At 45.6% G+C, this 18,463-nt stretch overlaps 1 protein-coding gene across 8 annotated transcripts in view; it reads left to right on the top strand.

The window, feature by feature from the left end:
* ATPSCKMT (ATP synthase c subunit lysine N-methyltransferase) overlaps positions 1 to 18,463 on the top strand; it is a 419,223-nt gene that overhangs the window by 293 nt on the left and 400,467 nt on the right. Inside the window, exons 1-7 of one of the 8 annotated variants that reach the window (XR_007133391.1) lie at positions 3 to 94; positions 1,441 to 1,515; positions 4,057 to 4,361; positions 6,410 to 6,547; positions 8,448 to 8,498; positions 15,329 to 16,868; positions 17,243 to 17,478. Coding sequence is in view for 6 of the 8 variants with exons in the window: in XM_047769391.1 (XP_047625347.1) it covers positions 1,500 to 1,515; positions 4,057 to 4,361; positions 6,410 to 6,547; positions 8,448 to 8,498; positions 15,329 to 15,499 (681 nt within the window). In the remaining 2 variants the exon portion in view is untranslated. The other 7 variants (XM_047769461.1, XM_047769391.1, XM_047769516.1 and 4 more) reach the window with 7 other exon arrangements.

Genomic DNA, 18,463 nt, shown 5'->3' with positions numbered 1-18,463 from the left:
GGTGCGCCCCGCGCGGCGCGTAGTTTGGGCCGCGGTCCTGGGTTCGGGCGCGGCGTAGGGCTCGTAGTCGTCCGTTGAGTCTGTGGTGCAGCGGGTGCGTGTCGGGCGCAGGGGGACGGGAAGTTGCGGGCCGCTGCCTCGGCTCGAGGCTGGCGTTTGCGGCTCAGGGCTTGTGCCCGCTTCGGGCGCGTGCGCTGGTACTGGGATCTGGCCGCCGGGACCGGTTCCTAGCGTTTGGAGGCGAATAAGTCCCTTAGTTCGGCGAGGTCTTATGCGATGTGTATTGGACTCACACTGTCGGGGTGGCGGTCACAGCTCTGCCACTTACCAGCTGTGTCTTTGGGAAGGTGATTTGTCTGCAAAAATGGCAGTGGTAGCAATAGCTTCTCCCTTTACCGCTGCCCTACGGATTCAGGGGAAACAGTGCCTGGTCCTTAACAAGCTCTGTTCAAGTGTTTGTTAAAGAGATAGCTGTTTTGCACAAATACTCCAGTAACTTGCCCAAAGTTAGCTAGGAAGAAGCAAAATTGCCCAGTCTTGCTCTGAGTCCCACTCTGAAGCCCTACGTTATGGTGCCTCCGAAAGATCTCTCTTAGCAACTTGTCTAAAAAGTACCAGATCCTCTGCTGCTTTTTCTTTGGAGCACAAATCACGACGTAATGTTTTCTGGGTTTAGATTTATTTGTTGTGGGTTTCGTGCCTTCCTGACCTCCATCTGACATAGCGTGGAGACTTGACTCGTATTATTCCTAGCTTTTATTGGATACTCAAATGTGGAAATGGATGCATGGATTATAACATTTAACCTGTGGCCTGAAAGTGAGGAATTGACTTTTTCACCAGATGGTTGATCATTTAACCCCTCCTGATACCTGGCCCACTTACTCTGTAGCTTACAGTGATGCTCCAAGGCCATTTCGGCTTTTGGAGCCACATCTCAATTCACTTTAGCTTGGCCAGTTCAGTGTTTCCTTATTCAGAATAACAAATCCTGTAATCCATTTGGCTCATTAGATAGTTATGAAGTGTAGGAAATGTGTAATGATGCCCGCTATGCAGTTTTTCTTTAAAGCATGGGGAAAAAAGGGTTTTCCTGTTAATGTATTCTGTGTATATGCAAGTACACGATGAACAGCTCGAAGATACTATGACGTTCAATCATAAACCCCCAGTGTAAATTCGTGGGGCAGGTCACAGTTCCATATAGGCCTTTTGTTTCTTCCTGGCCTTTTTCCTTTGGCTCAAACTTGGATAAAGACCCCTAAACCTTTGTGGGCTTCTGTTGCTGCCTCTAGCTTTAGCTGGCCCACATCTGTCACTGAAAATTGAGATTTTTCAGTCACTATCAGAAGTCAGTAACCAGGCAAGCCTGTAGACAGCGGAAGTTCACTTCTTTGGGTCTTTTACTTACAAGGACTGACTTGTTCCTGGGCTTAGCAGGAACAGCTGGTGGTCCCCATGGCTTTCTTTTAAAGGAATGCTGCCGCCTTCAAAAGAACATGTCGGATGGAGATGGTACGTCTTTTTTTTTTTTTTTTTTTTAGGGCCACACCTGCTGCTTATGGAAGTTCCCAGGCTAGGGCTTGAATTGGAGCTGCAGCTGCTCCTATGCACCGCAGTCAAGGCAACACCTGATCTGAGCCATACCTGTGACCTGCACTACAGCTCACGGCAACGCTGGATCCTTAACCCTCTGACTGAGGCCAGGGATCAAACCCACATCCTCACAGAGACAATGTTGGGTCCTTAACAGGCTGAGCCACAACAGGAACTCAGTCTCCTGCTTTTTGAAAGTTCACTTTATACCACTTTGCTTTTACAAATGACCTTTTTTAGTACTTATTTTCCCAAACTGAAAGAAATCCAAAGAGGATTTTTCTTTTCTTTTTTTTTTAACTATGTACAGATTCTTCCTAGTGACTTTATTTATTTATGTTTTTTGTCTTTTTGCTATTTCTTGGGCCGCTCCTGCGGCATATGGAGGTTCCCAGGCTAGGGGTCCAATCAGAGCTGTAGCTGCCAGCTTACTCCAGAGCCACAGCAACATGGGATCCGAGCCGCGTCAGCAACCTACACCACAGCTCACGGCAACGTCAGATCGTTAACCCACTGAGCAAGGGCAGTGATGGAACCCGAAAACTCGTGGTTCCTAGTCGGATTCGTTAACCACTGCGCCACGATGGGAACTCCTATTATATTTTAAATTTAATTTTATTGGAGTATAGTTAACTTACCGTGTTGTGTTAGTTTCAGGTATACAGCAAAGTGAATCAGTCATGCATATAAATATATCCATTTTTCCCCCCACGTTGATTATTACAAACTATCGAGTAGATTTCCCTCTGCTGTAAAGTAGGTTCTCCTTAATCATCTATTTTTACACAATCGTGTGTATATGTTATTCCCACCCTCCCAATTCTTCCCTCCCCCCCAGTGGTTTCACCTATCGTAACCATAGGTTTGGTTTTGAAATTTGTGAGTTTGTTTCTGTTTTATAAATAAATTGTGTCACTTTTATTAGATGCCACATATAAGTGATATCACATGATATTTGTCTTTCTCTATATGACTTCACTCAATATGATAATCTCTAGGTCCATCTATGTTGCTGCAAATGGCATTTCATTCTTTTTTTGGCTGAGTAATATTCCATTATAGCTGTGTACCACATCTTCTTTATCCATTTGCCTGTTGATGGACATTTAAGTTGCTTCCATGTCTTGGTTATTGTAAATGGTTCGGCTGTGAACATTGGGGTGCATGTATCTTTTTGAATTATGGTTTTCTCTGCCTTTGATAGCATTGAGGCTAATAATAGTGCCTGATAGTCATCACTTACTCTGTCAGGTTGTGCCAAGGGCTTTATATGCACTGTTTATTTAACTGTCCCAGTAACCCTGAGAGGATAGTATTATTTTAAAATCTTACAAGTGAGGAAACTGAGCCTTGAATTTTTTTTATTATAGTCGATTTACAATGTTGTGCCAATTTCTGCTGTATAGCAAAGTGACCCAGTCATATATATATATATATATATATATATCTTCTTTTTCTTATTTTATTTTCTTATATATATTGTTTTCTTATATTATTTTCCATCATAGTCTATCCCAGGAGACTGGATATAGTTCCCTGTGCTGTACAGTAGGACCTCATTGCTTTTCCATTCTCAATGTAATAGTTTGCGTCTACTAACTCCAAACTCCCAGTCCATCTCTGAAATGATTATTTTTTGTTTTTTGTGGATCTGCTTTGAAAATCTCCTTATTGCAATACCTATTTAAGATATTTAGTAAAACCTAAATTTTATCTCTTCTATTACTTCAGGATTGAATTTAGGCAACTGCGATTATCAATGCCTGACCAATTTTTTTTTTTTTTTTTGGTCCTTTTGTCTTTTCAGGGCTGCTCCTGCAGCATATGGAGGTTCCCAGGCTATGGATCAAATCAGAGCTATAGCTGCTGGCCCATATCACAGCACTGTCAGATCTGAGCTGCATCTGTGACCTACACCACAGCTCATGGCAACACTGAATCCTCAACCCACTGAGTGAGGCCGGGGATCGAACCCACAACCTCATGGTTCCTAGTCAGATTCGTTTCCACTGCGCCAGGACGGGAACTCCACCCTGACCAATTTTGATGCAAAATACTTTGATCCTATTTGAGATAGGGTAATAATTAGGTATTTTCATGCTTATTTGTTTATGGACCATAAAAATATGGTGTTCATGATTAATATTTGTATTAATTGTTACTAATTCATAAAATAGCAAATAGATTTAAACACATCGTTTTCCAAGGGATGACTCCTAGAGAAAAAAAATATGTTGGAAAAAAAAGATTTTAGTCTTCCATTAACATGGAATAGTTTTCTGTAAGACACTTCAGTTGGTAGAATCTAGAGCTCATTGTGGAATTCTGTGTTTGTAATTTAGATAGTATTGAGCAAAATTACCCTCTCAAAAGCATGAGTTTACTCATCAATAAGAATGACCCTACCTTGGGTTTCTGATTTGGTGCCACACGGATGTTTTCTGCTTGCTTTCAATCCAGGTCCACCGCCAGAAACTCTTGAGGAGGAAAGGCAGCCAGGCGGTTCCCATCCTGCAGGTCCTGAAGCCAGCCGTTTGAAGAAGAGCAGTTGGGGCTTCTTACCTACTGGTGTTGTTGGTGGGACACTGGTGGCCCTGTACGCCGTGGCCACACCCTTTATAACACCAGCCCTCCGAAAAATTTGCTTGCCTTTTGTACCTGCAACAACGAAGCAGGTGGAAAATGTTGTGAAGATGCTGCGATGCAGGAGAGGACCCCTGGTAGATATTGGTAGCGGCGACGGACGCATTGTGAGTTACACCAAGGTGTCCTAAGGTTTACGTTTTTTAAGTCCTAAGCTTTAGAATTTCTCTTTCACATTTCTTCTGAGGTTTATGCAAAGACTGCTAAATGCAACAGTTTAATAAAGTAGTCATTTAATTTTGGGTCTGTTTGGCTGAACTCTCAAGCCCTCCAGCAGGACTTTGAAATTTGTTTTTCTCAGATTCAGTTTTTCTTAAATGGAAAAGTGCTCTGTAGATCTGCCAGGTAAAAAGGAACAATTAATTGGTAATTATGAAATTGTTCATTAAAAATTTTGGCCAATAGAGTTGGCAAAGCCAGAGGAAACATGTTAAGTCATGTCATTTGACTATTTTACATTTTTTGCACCATAAATGTTTGCTTCTACACTTAACCTATATTTATGTAAGTATAATAATTGCTGTGCAGTAATACAGAGTTAAAATAGAGAAGGAAGAGCCCGTGCCTTAACCCCCACTTATCCAGAGATCAGACTCTTGGTGTCCTCAGCTCACTTTGATCCCAGCCGGGAACCTATAATAAAGACTCAAGGTCACTGACAGGCCAGTGTCCCAGACCACCTTCCTCCCTGGGCCAGTTGACACCATCCTTAGGCCTCCACCTGAGAGAGGAATGAAAAGTCAGAATGACAGTAGTAAACGCTGAGTTCTGGAAACATTTAGTGTGGAAACCAGTGAGCACAGCACCTTTCTCCAGCCCCTGGAGACGTGGACCCTGCAGTTTCACAGTGGGGACCACATGCAGGAAGAGGTCACAAAGTGACTTGTTTTTAAAAAATCAGGAGAGGAGTAGATTAATGAGCAGGAAGTTTTAAAACCCAGATGCGGGAGTTCCTGCCGTGGCTCAGTGGTTAACGAATCTGACTAGCAAACATGAGGACGCAGGTTGGATCCCTGGCCTTGCTCGGTGGGTTAAGGATCTGGCATTGCCGTGAGCTGTGGTGTAGGTCACAGACGTGGCTCAGATCCTGAGTTGCTGTGTCTGTGGTGTAGGCCAGCAGCTACAGCTCTGATTCAGCCCCTGGACTGGGAGCCTCCCTATGCCTCGGGTGTGGCTCTATAAACAAAACAAAACAAAAACAAACAAAAACCCCAGATTTGCATGCCGTACAGCTCCCGATTGTTATGGTTTCCTTCTCAAAGGGGCGACCCTATAGTTACTTGGGAGATGGCTGTACATGGGATAGTTCCTTCAGGTGCCCCCTTGAACAAGAGTGGTGAGATTCCAGCCCAACTCACCATCCTTCTCACCTTTGGAAGCCGGTGGCATTTGGCATTGATGTTATTCTGACTCATTCCATTTTACTTGTACGTACTGTTGATTTTGAGTGAACCATCTTAAATACTAAGGAGTTATGTAATTAATTGCAGGTTTTTCATTGGCAGGTGTTTTTTTTGGTTTTTGTTTTTTAGGGCCGCACCTGCAACATATGGAGGTTCCTGGCTAGGGGTCCAATCAGAGCTACAGCTGCCAGCCTACACCACAGCCACAGCAACGTGCGATCCGAGCTGCGTCTGCGACCCACACCGCAGCTCACAGCAATGCCAGCTCCTTAACCCACTGAGCGAGGATGAGGAGCGAACCTGCAACCTCATAGTTCCTAGTTTGATTCATCTGCTGCGCCGTAATGGGAACTCCTGGCTGGTTGTTTTTAGTGCCTATCACAACTGGTTCACTGAACATTCTCCGGGCACACTCACTTCACCCGCTGCTGAGCCGTCACTGGTAGAGGGAGAAGGCAGATTTCAGAAACTTTTTGTCAGCCTCCCTGGGGTTGGCCAGTCCAGCATTAATCATGCAGTTGTTAAAAGCAAACCCAACCATCTGTTCTGATGCTGAAGGTGACTAAACAAACAAAGAAACAAGAAAACTGAGTTTAAATGGACTTGCCCACAAAGCTGTGTCCCTTTAGAGCCCACCCTTAAATGGTGTCTTGAACAAACACCTTTTGGTCGGTTGTTTTAGGACTAGAGACCATAAGTGGGAAGTTTTCATATCATTTGACCATGTTTGGTGTATTTCTCATTTCGGCTGTGGTCTCCCCCCGCAGGTGATAGCCGCCGCAAAGGAAGGGTTCACAGCTGTGGGTTATGAATTGAACCCCTGGCTCGTCTGGTACTCAAGGTACCGCGCCTGGCGAGAAGGTGTGCAGGGATCCGCCACCTTTTACATCTCAGACCTGTGGAAGGTACGCAGGGCACAGGACGGTGCTGGAAGACTCCACCCCAGACCTCATTGTTCATGATCAGGGTGGCCGAAAACCGAAAAACATGCTACAAGAAAAGGAATTAAATACAAGCGTATATCTCAGAATGATGAAATGAGCACAGCTTTTAAATGGATGGATTTTATAAATCAGACCTACTTAATTTTTTAATTTTAATTTTATTATTTTATTTTTTCGTCTTTTTGGGGCCACACCCACGGCATATGGAGGTTCCCAGGCTAGGGGTCTAATCGGAGCTGTAGCTGCTGGCCTGCATCACAGCCATAGCGGTGCCAGATCTGAGCCGCGTCTGTGACCTACACGACAGCTCCTGGCAGTGCTGGATCCTTGACCCGCTGAGCGAGGACAAGGTTCAAACCCACAACCTCATGGTTCCTAGTCAGATTTGTTTCCACTGTGCCTCGACGAGAACTCCTATTTTTATTTTTTGGCCATGCCCACAGCATATGGAAGGTCCTGGGCCAGGGACTGAACCTGCGTCACAGTTGACAACACTGGATCCTTAACCCCTGTACTACGGGAGGAAGCCAGATGGCCCTACTTTAGGGTAGACAGTTAAGGTTTATAATCTATAGGTCATGTGAATTCTAAGGATTTATTTACTCAATTAAAAAATTCTCACTTCTGGGAGTTCCTGTTGTGGCTTAGTGGTAACGAAACCAACTAGTATCCATTAGGACATGGGCTCAATCCCTGGCCTTACTCGGGTTGAAGGATCAAGTGTTAACATGAGCTGTGGTGTAGGTCAAAGATGTGGCTGTGGCTTAGGCTGGCAGCTACAGCTCCGATTCGACCCCTAGCCTGGGAACTTCCATGTGCTACAGCTGTGGTCCTGAAAAGACAAAAAAAAAAGAAAAAAAAAGGTCTCACTTCTATTTATCATGCAGTGTTGAGATTTTTAGCTCATTTGGAAGTGTTGTACACTGCAATATAGGCATTAACTTGTTAATGTCATTTTTAACATTAGTAGGCTTTTGTGTGTGTGTGTGTATGTGAATATGTGTATATGTATGTGAGGATTGTGTGTGTATGTGTGTGAGTGTGCGTGAGTGTATACATATCTAGAGAGACACAGGTGGGTGCAGAGAAAAGAGAGCACCCACCAGTCATGCCGTCATGGTTCTTTTGTGCCTTCATAAAGTATGAGGTTCTTCCAAGTTTATTTGTTCTTTAAAAAATGCCTTGTAATTTTGCTTTAGGGATGTTCCATAAAATTCTTTTTTTTTAAATAAGAATTTCCCATTGTAATATTGTCATCAGTAGCTTATAAAAATTCGCTTGAGTTTTGCTTGCTTTTTATTCCATGTATATACAAACGGTCTCTCTATAGAGTGAATAAGACTTTTATTGGGCAATAAGAATTTTGACTGGCAAAGCACTTTTCCTCCAGTTTTCCAGCTAAAGACCATTTTATTGCAACTTTTACCTAGTATTTTAGACGGGGGGTGGCTAGAATTTTAAGGATGGCTCAACAGAAAACACGGGTGATTCTGAAATCCCTCCAGCTCTTGCTCATAAGCTTGTTTGCTGTGTAGCTGAGTAGAAAGTGGTCCAGGGCCAACAGGCTGGACCACCAGCCGGACATTGGATGCATTACTGCCAGTTGACCCTGGGGAACCCTTCATGGACTGGCTGTGAGATGACTTATGGAGAAACTTTGAAAACTATAACAGACGAATTAGCATGGGTGAGAGTGTGAAGGTGGTGTTCCTTTCCTTGGGAAATCTTAAAAAGGGCCACTCTTTGTGAAAACCCACTATTGGGGGAAATGGGAAATTGCTGCTCATTTTGAAATAAAAGCTAAGCTAATGCCGGGCTTTCAAAAATTAATCTATGAATTGTTTTCTTCCCCTTCCCACAGGTCACTTTTTCTCAGTACTCAAACGTTGTCATTTTCGGGGTACCCCAGATGGTGAGTACATGCTCTCCTGTCCCCTGTGTGTTTGCTGCTAGGTTATGAGGGGCTTCCGGCCTGAAAAGCTTCCCCCTTTGCCTGCTCACCATGTGCAAAATGGCAACCTCCTGGAGATTCTAAGGGAAGCTTGGATTTCAAATGATAGGTTTAACAGAACACTTCAGAGCCTTGAAAGTTTAATCAAAGATTTGGTCGTAGTTTACAACTTTTGCTTCAGATAAAGTCTCAATTCTCTACCCCAGCCCTGAAGATTCCAGTCTGAAAACTGCTTTATGAGCTCCTGGAGTTTAACATGGTTGGACATTTTCATGGTCGCTCATTTTCCTCCCTCTAAAGTCACTTGGGAGGTTCATGCCATGTTCTTTTCGAGTTGATCATTCCTTGGGTTATGCAGTGAGATGAGTGTTAGGGTGAGTGAGTGTTGACTAGTTTCAGCTGACCCCAGCTGACTGCTGTGTATTGAACGTTGTGTATTTTCAAAAGTGAAGGTGCCTCAGCGTCGTACTGAAGATGGTCCTAATCTAGGCTTTGGAAAGATGACCCGAATGGGATGCTTTCCCTGTGGTGGGTTTACAGACCATAGAACGAGGTCCCCATTCACTTTTCAAAGTCTGTCATCGTAGCCATAATCATCTCGGCAAAATCGGATGTTTGCTGAAATGCCGCTACATAGCCGATGTGGTTTTTAATTTTCAAAAAATTTACTTTTTTGTTTTTATGCTTTCTTATTCATATCTTACTTTTCATTTAAGGTGTCTCAATGCTTGAGGAATTTATTCTCACTGTTAGGACTTTTAGTGAAATACCATTTTCTTTTTTTTAAAAAAAGTTTCTTTAGAAGTACTTTTGTTAGCTGTTCTTTACTTTTATTGAAGTAGAGTTGATTTACAGTGTTGTGCTACTTTCTGCTGCACAGCGGGGTGAGGCAGCCATGCGTATACACACGTCCATTCCCGTGTAGGTGGTCACGGAACGCTGAGTGGATATCCCTGTGCTGTACACCAGGTCCCCACTGATCATCCGTTCCGTGTGCAAAAGTGTGCCTCTGCCATCCTCGACCCCCCAGTCCTTGCCTCCCCACTGTCAGACAGTCTCGAAAGTGACAGATTCTGTATGTTCTCAATAGTTCTCAGTGAGCCTAAAATTAAGATGAAACCCAGGTGCCGACACTTTTGTTCAAAGAAATGAAAAGTAGAAAGCATGGTCCTTGGTCATTAAAAAAAACCTCTCTGGGGTCATAGAATTGCTATGGAATTTGGTGTTTGTTTACTACTTACTATGAAGTTTGGGCATTCTTTTGGAATAATCAACATTTGGGGGCAAGTCACTTCAATTTGACTCTAAAAGTAGAAAGCTGGAGTTCCCGTCGTGGCGCAGTGGTTAACGAATCCGACTAGGAACCATGAGGTTGCGGGTTCGGTCCCTGCCCTCGCTCAGTGGGTTAAGGATCTGGCGTTGCTGTGAGCTGTGGTGTAGGTTGCAGATGCGGCTCGGATCCAGCGTTGCTGTGGCTCTGGCGTAGGCCAGTGGCAGCAGCTCCGATTCAACCCCTAGCCTGGGAACCTCCATATGCCATGGGAGCGGCCCAAGAAATAGCAAAAAAAAAAAAAAAAAAAAAAAAAAGTAGAAAGCTGTTATCTGTTCCATGCTGTGCTGTCCTGAGAGGCCTGGGGTGGCCACGGGCAGCTCTGTTCCAGCGGGGGGCAGCAGCAGCCTTTGCTGGGTTCCTGGTTCCTGGTGCTTCTAACCACATTTGAAGTGTAGTCAGTTTTGGGAGCTGTTCACTCAAGGGAAATAAGAATCCTGTTATTTCAATAAATGCTTTTGCGATTATTGTCTGTTCTTCTGTACACAGAGAAATCTTAAGTAAGGAACTTGCAGCATTTCAGTGTTCCCAGGAGAAAGGGGAGCTGCTGAAATACACATTCCCTGGAATGAGAGGGGTTCAGCCAGCTTGGAGTTTTCCACGCAGGGGGCTTGATCGTGCTGTGGAGGCCAGGTGGCCTGTTTCTCTGGAAGGTCTGGTTTCATGGGTGGAGGGCCCCTGCTTTCCACCCCGTCAAGCCTGTGTGGAGGCATGAGGGGAGGGAGGGCACTGCCCGGGAAGTCAGGGGGCTGGGTCTGCTCTCAGCGAGTTGCATGAGCCCTGGAACGCTCTGGGCCCTGTCTGGGCCCCATTATGCCATCTTCTGTTAAAATACATTCCTTTCTCCAAGCTTTGGCTGGTGGTCTGGCAGCAGCTCAGTGGCTAGACAAGGCCAGCGTGGCGGGAAACGTTTTCGGAGAGAGCCGAGGATGCTTAGGGAGCATCAGAGGTGGAGACCCTGGAGTCACTCACTCTGGTCTGATACCTGCCTCACGGTTCCTAACAGCCCTGTGCTGCGGGACCTCGGGTCAGAGCGGCCCTAACCTTCCATCATGGGTCTGTGTCTAGCGAAGCAGGAACAGGAAGCCCACTGGGACCTGGCAGGCCGGTGCTAGGATGGTTAGGATCCACACTTAACACGAGCTCATGCCCCGAGGGTGGCTTTTCAGAATGGGGGACGGATGGGTTGTGGCCTTTTTGAAACCTTTTGTGACTTTTGCTTCTTCAGAGTGGTGAGGCTAAGGCCCCTGCGACCGGCTCCCCTCAGCTCTCTGGCTCCAGCTCTGTCCTTCTCTCGGCCCCCGGGCTACACTGTGCGGGGCCCTGTCCTTCCCTCCGGCTTCCGGCCTCAGCCCGGCTCTGGGCCTGGTTAGTGCACACCCGCCGCCCTCTCGCAGGTCAGATGTCCTTTCCTCCGAGAAGCCCTCCCTGATGGCCCTGTGAGACGAGCTCCAACAGCCCCCACGTCCACTTGGACAGAGTGCGGCCCCTCCATGGATGAGCGACTGCACGTGTCCTTCCGTGAAGGCTTTGGTGGTATCGGCCGCGGGCTCCACACTCTGAGCTCAAGACCAGGGCAGACCTGTCGTCTTTGCTGCCAGACCTGTGCTGCCAGCAGCCAGCACAGAGGGATTCCCAGGGTCACGTTTGTTAATGAGTCAGTGAATATGGTATAAACGTACCCATTAAGTACACTCTGGGCTATTAAGTTTCCTAACTTCGAAAATGACTGATGTAATTTTAGTTACGAATCCTGTAATGGATCGATAAATGCAAACATTACCGTTCTGTTCTGATAAAGAAAAAGGGACCCTGGATGTGAAGGGGGCGGAGGGGAGTCAGAGACTCTGCTGGGAAGAGTGGTCCAAAGGAACAGCCACTGCGAAGGCCAAGGTGCAGAGGGGCTCCTGTTCCAGGAGCAGCAAGGAGGCGGGTGTGGTGGAAGCTGGCGAGGTCAGGGAGGAGAGAGGGGCCGCCAGAAGGACACTGTCCTCATGAGGCCGGACTCTTGCTGGTCGACACAGGACAATGGAGGGGCTGCCTGGCGGGGAAGGATCACCGCTGCGGGGGAGAGTCCCGGGGTAGATGCTGGAGCTGGGACGGGAGCTCCTGCGGGTGCCTGGGCTGTCGGTGGGGGCGGCTTGGACTCGGTGGAGAAGCTGGTCAGATTTTGGATGCATTGGGAAGGTACCACCAACAGGATGAGCCGGCAGATCCAGTGGGGGTCATGGGAGAGAGGGAAGCCAGGGGCATCCAGAGTTGTTTGGCCTGAGCTGTGGGAAAGGTGCAGGCAGGGCTGTGCTGGGAGATGAGTTCCCTGGGCCCGAGCAGTCTTAGATGCGAGTGGGCGTGTTGGCTGCTGGTGGAGGATGCTGGGCTGGGCGTCTGGGGTGGGGGTCGTGGAGGGGATGGAGGTGGGTGGGTGGGGCATCAGCGCCCAGGAGCTGAAACTGAGGAGTGGCTGACATCATGCTGTCACCCCGCAGGTCCTGGGCCCTGGCCTCCAACAAGTGAGGGGCCCAGGGGAAGAACTTGAGAGGAGGAGGAGAGATGGGGTGTGTGTGGGGTCACCCCAGAAGCTGAGTGAAGCCAGTGTTCCAGGGAGGAGGGAGTGCTCTGGTGGCCCAGTGCCTCTATGGCCGTGGCGAATTTGTCTTATGCCCTTGAGCTGGCTTTAACTTAGTTTAAAGTTTTGAAGATGTGATTAGATGTGATGAGTTCATGTCACTTTGAAACATATAATTGTATGAATAATTTTGAGTTTCATTAGGCAGACATGACACATCACCACTTCGCTTTGTGTATAATATCAAGACCCAGGTTTGTTGCATATTTATGTGTAATTTAGTCAGTTAATTTCTCATGATTGAAATAGTACCTTTCACTGTAGGTTTATCTTGACTTAGCGTATGACAGTCATTTGGAAATAAAAGAAACTGTAAAGGAGAAAAGAATGGTAATATGAATAAGTTTACTATTACCCTTTTCATGAACAAAATTACCGTAAGAAACCTGTAATGTTTTGGAAAAACACATATTGCCTCATTCTTTGCTTATTTGGTTTTTCCCTCAAGGAATAAAACTTTGCCTTTTTTTTTTCTAAAGCAATCTTTTACTAGCTGTAAAAAAAAAAAAGCGGAAATATTCCATCCTTAATGGAATTTATTCTTTGTTATCTTGCTATTGATTCTAATGAAGAATCAGAATTTGGCTCACTTCATCCATAGGTCATGTAGAGTTTTTACAAACCACTTTTTAAAGATACAAGTGGGGAATAAAATTTTCATAGAAGCACTGTTGATTTGTTCATTTTGATTTAATTGGTTACTTTTAAAGGGAGTAGGTTTTGCTCAGATACTCGTTTCTGAACCAGGAATGTTTGAGAAATGGCCGATCCCAGGGCTAAGGAAGGGAAGATACAAAAGAAGCCTGGCATGTTTTGTTGAGCCCTGATGTAAGGAAGTGCTCAGAGTGTGTGATGGGGCAGCCATGGAAGAGGAGCCACCTCGAGGGGACTCCCAGTGGCCAGACTGGGCATCTTGAGTGTTGGAATGGACAAGGACAAGAGTGGATTATAACCCACTGAATGAAATAGAATCCAGGAGTTCATACTTACAGTGATGGAGAGAGAGAGAGAAGGGAAAGCTTTTCCTTGAAGTTGAATGCTGACTCAGTCTAGAACGAAGGATGGAACTAGCAAATTGCTACCTTTAACCCTTTTAGGACTAACTGACTCAGGCAGAAACATAAAGATGCTACAATGAGGAGTTCCCTGGCAGCTCAGTAGATTAAGGATCTGGCGTGGTTGCTCCTGGGTAGCTGCTGTGGTGTGGGTTCCTGGCCCTGGAACCTACACACACACACACACCCCCACACACACACCCACACACCCAAAAAGAACATTATATTAAGTGGGGTGGGGGACTAGAGGTCCGTCCATGACTGGTCTGTATTCTTAAAGGATGTTACTGCCGTAAGAGACAGAGAAAGATCAAGAACCTGTTCCATGTTAAAGGAGGCCGAGGAAACGTTACTCACAGTGCACTGTGAGATCCTGGACTGGGGGAAGATGTAAAGGACATCACGGGGACATTTGACAAAACTGGCATGCAGTTGGAGTTGAATGGTTAATTTCCTGAATTTGATAACTGCTTTAGGGCTCTTAGAAAACCCTGAAGTGCCAAGGCTTAAAGGGGCGTATCGTATGGTATATAGTCCATTCTCAACTGATGGAGAAAACGTGTTCGGAGAGAGGGGAATAGAGCAAGTCAGATCAAGCAGATACGACAGACTTAAAAATTGGTGAACCGGGGTAAAGGAATCCAGGAGGTCTTTGCTCTAGTCTTGTAACTTTTCTGTCAGTTTGAACTTATTCCAAAATAACAAATCAATAAAGTGGAAAAAATATTTTTAGGAAGTGAAGGTGGTAATATATTTTTAGGACCTGAAGATAAAATTTTAAGTGGCTGTTAATTTGCTAATGTAATCACAGTGTTAATACTTTTAGCAAATAGCAATTAGTAATAAAATGATGCAAAAGTGATGAGGATTTTACTTTTTGTGGGTTATGTTGGCTATTGCAAAATTAATTATCATTGTATTATGGGTTTCTTTTATATTATTTTATTTCTTTTTAGGGCTGCACCTGTGGCATATGAAAGTTCCCAGGCTAGGGGTCAAATCAGGGCTGCAGCTGTCAGCCTACACCACAGCCATAGCAACGCAGGATCAGAGCCATGTCTGCGACCTATGCCACAGCTCACAAAAATGCCGGATCTTTAACCCACTGAGCAAGACCAGAGACTGAACCTGCATCCTCATGGTTACTAGTTGGGTTCATTATCACTGAGCCATAACAAGAACTCCTATTACAGGTGCATTTTAGAAAAAATTCTGAAATATTTCATCATATTTCAAGTTGGTAGAATGTGTATGTTTTTTCATGGTCTAATTATACCATATTTAATTGATTCTAGATGCTATTGATTTTAAGATGTACCATTGCTGTTGAGAAAGAAAAGAAAATATTGCCAGTTGTAATTCAAGAACAGTGTCGATTGTAAGATGTACCCTGATTTCAGAGATGTTAAAAATGTGGAAAAATAATGTGCAGTCATTGAGACAGGGTAGATTGAAATGTTTAGGTAGGTAAACAATTTAAAGCTGCTTCTCACTTTAATTACTCCCACATCATGATTTTAGTCGGAAAAGTAAAAATCTGTGATTCACATCTGCTAAAAAGGGCAAATTTTATAATTGATATTGGAAGGTATTCTCATAACTGTTCATGTGACTTCTGTATTTTAATGGATTGTTTGATGGTGTATTTATGCGCCGGTGTGATCTTTTTTATAAGCAATAATCTTGCACAGGTGTTTTCAGGGATCAGATACAAAAGGACACCGAGGAATCATTTCTTCTGTATCCCGATCCCTGAATGAATGGCTGTCATTCTCCACAGATGCCGCAGTTGGAGAAGAAGCTCGAGCTTGAACTTGAGGACGATGCTAGGGTCATTGCCTGCCGGTTCCCTTTCCCTCACTGGACCCCGGCCCAGGTCACGGGGGAGGGAGTGGACACCGTGTGGGCCTACGACGCGAGCGCCTTCAGAGGAGGCGGCCGGAGGCCCTGAAGATCCGCGCGTGCGTTTCCGGGCGGTCATTCAGATACCAGCCTCATCGAGAGAGAGGTTTCTAGCGTGTGGGGTCTTTGATTCTATAGAGACGTAGGCCGGTCTTCCTTCAGCCAAGAGGATGTTTTTCCTTGCTGTGGACTGAGAAATGACGATTGCTTTTCTTAACCTGTGGAGAAAAATAAACAAGTTTAGAGCAGCAGGTCGATGTGCAGCCCCTCTCACGGTGCATTCTAACGCCCGCGCTCGCTGCTTCCCACGCCCCCGGTACGTGAACGTGTGACCGGGTGATGGTCGTCCAAAGGGTGGGTGAGCCGGCAGCAGCTCTGCGCGTGCTCAAGAGTGTGATTTAACGCCGCAGGTGAGGAGGAGCAGTTTTCAAAAGAGGGTGTGGGTGTTTACCTTCGCAGTTTCCTGTCATTTTATTCCTACCCAAGAGTATCCCTTTCTTTTCTGTACTTCATGGCAAAGTCAGTTTTCTAAAGGTTTTAGAGAGGCATTTATATTTATAACATTTCTTAGGAGTAATTTGTTCCAAGACCAGTGGATGACTGTACTTTGTTGACTCTACGATGTACGTGTGTGTAAAAGTGTGTATTTGTACACATTTGAACACTTCTGAGTTGCCCTGTACCTTCCAGTTGAGGGCGCCTTATAACTGATCGGCAGCGTCACGCTAGGTGAGGTGCTAGGTTCCGATCCCCACCTGGTCACCGGCAGGGGCCTTGGACCAGCGACACACCTTCCCGGAGCTCTTGGGTTCCTGAGCCCCCGCCTCTGGGATAACGATACACTGAACAGGGGCCTGGGGACTGATCTGTAAAACCCGCGGCACGGAGTCTGTGGTCTGTAAGTGGCGTTTATTATTTTAGACACTAAAGGAAGACCTATTCACTGAAGTTGCAGATTACTCCTCCTCATCACTTCTTTATTTTAGGAAAGCAGCTGTTTGTTTAATATTTCTCCGTTATGAGAAGAGGCTTGACTGGTTTAGTTTAAGAGAAGTTAAGGCAAACCTCTGACCAGCTTCATATATCTGAAAAATTAACATTGAATGGGTGGCTCGAATAATCCCTGCATATCACAGAAAATAATTAAACTGCCCGTCATCCACCTGAAACATACATACCAGACCATCTTAACAGAAATTTGACGACGTGAGATAATTTGCATCTTTAGCTCAACTGATTTGAAAAACGGTCCATTTGATGATCTTCATTTAAATGAGAAGCAACTGGGGACGCCATTCATTCATTCAGTAAATACTGAGTGTCTGCTGTGTAATAAGCTTTTCCCATTCAATGGTGAGTGACATGCAAGGCCCCAAATCTTACGGGACTTATACTCTGGAAGAGAGATGAACAAACAGGTGAGTGAACGTTACTGTGTGTGGAGTTCTCTGGAAGAGGCAAACAGTGGGGCTGTGCATGTCTGGGGTCGGGGTGGGATGCTGGGGACATATGTCAGGTTTTCAGCTCCTGCCACCCATCCTTTCGCATTAGTCCCCGATTTCCTTAGGATGAGTGAATTCTTTCCCATTGTGTGTAGTTCCCGTGTCCACTTCTTGCTGCCACCTCCCACCCCAGCCAGCACTGTAACTTGGCCAGGCAAGTTTGCAGCGGGACCCTTCAATAGCTCCCTGCCACCAGGGTGGGGTGGGGTGGGAGATGGGGGTGGGCAGGGAGGGGGTTGGTGCAGAGGCCGGATTTATGGAATCTTGAAGGTTTTTCCCTCATTTCCTAGACACAGTCGTGCTGGATTTGCAGAGGCATCAGGCATACTGCTTGCAGTTTGGGGTGTTTTCTCCTTTAGCTTCCTGAGAATTAGGTGATGCTTGGTCCTGCAATCTCCAAGAAGAATGAACTGTTTCATTAAAGTGTTGTGATTCAGAGTCTGCACAGTCTGTAATTGACTTTTAAAATTGTGGCTTTAAGTAAACGGTGCAATATGAATTTTCTTGTAGAGGTTGCTCTGGCTTCTCTCTGACTGGCTTGTTTGAATTTTTATCCGTTATCAGGTTAAGGACATTGATCAAATTTGCAAATAGCACAGGGCAGGGAATGAGAGCTACTATGTTTGATGTCAAAAATTGGGTTCAAAAATGTTTGTATGGGGTGTTCCCACCATGGCTTAGTGGGTTAAGAATCCGGCATTGCTGCAAGTTGTGGTGTAGGTCACAAGTGTGGCTCAGATCCAGCATGGCTGTGGCTGTGGCACAGGCCTCAGCTGCAGCTCCGATTCAGACCCTCGCAGGGACTTTCATATGCCGTGGGTGCAGCTGCAAAAAGAAAAACAAAAGTCTGTACAGGTTGAAATCAGAGGCAAATGCCTCATGGATAAAATTTAAAGTAAAGTAAATAAATGAAGAATAGAAACACCACTTAAGGGTGATGTAGTCTGCCAGGAGCCTCTGTGAAAGGACCTGGAGGTTCCATCGGCACTCAGGTCAGCAACTCGAGCACATTCCTGTCTGAATGCATCTTTCTCCAGGAGCACGCACTCAGGATCGCAGTCCTTGCATTCCCAGGTGTGCTGGGGGCACCTCATCAGACCCTTGGACAAATCTGGCATTCGGACTTCTCGAAATGCTTAGCTCCCCCAAGTGCACGTGAAACCAAGTTGAGACGAGGTCAAAAATGAGACTGCCTTCCACATACTCCTCGGTGTTGCTGGGAGACAGTGTACACCAGCACACGTCAAAACCAGAGTGGGAAAGATGCAAGATTCCTGATATTCCATCCATGCAGCTGGATACTACCCAAAGCACTTTCCCTGATGGCCAAAATTACAAGTGAAGTAATTGCTGTGAAGTCAATGTTCCCAAATCCAGGAGTCGTCGTCGTTTTTTTTTTTTTTTTTTTTTTTGTCTTTTTAGGGCTGCATCCATGGCATATGGAAATTCCCAGGCTAGGGGTCTAATCGGAGCTACAGCTGCTGGCCTGAACTACAGCAGCTGGCCTATGC

The sequence above is a fragment of the Phacochoerus africanus genome, chromosome 1 (genome assembly GCF_016906955.1).
Source record: "Phacochoerus africanus isolate WHEZ1 chromosome 1, ROS_Pafr_v1, whole genome shotgun sequence".
In the NCBI taxonomy this organism is placed as follows: Eukaryota; Metazoa; Chordata; class Mammalia; order Artiodactyla; family Suidae; genus Phacochoerus; species Phacochoerus africanus.
The sequence above is the reverse complement of the archived record's forward strand: the minus strand, read 5'-3'. Positions and strand labels throughout refer to the sequence as shown.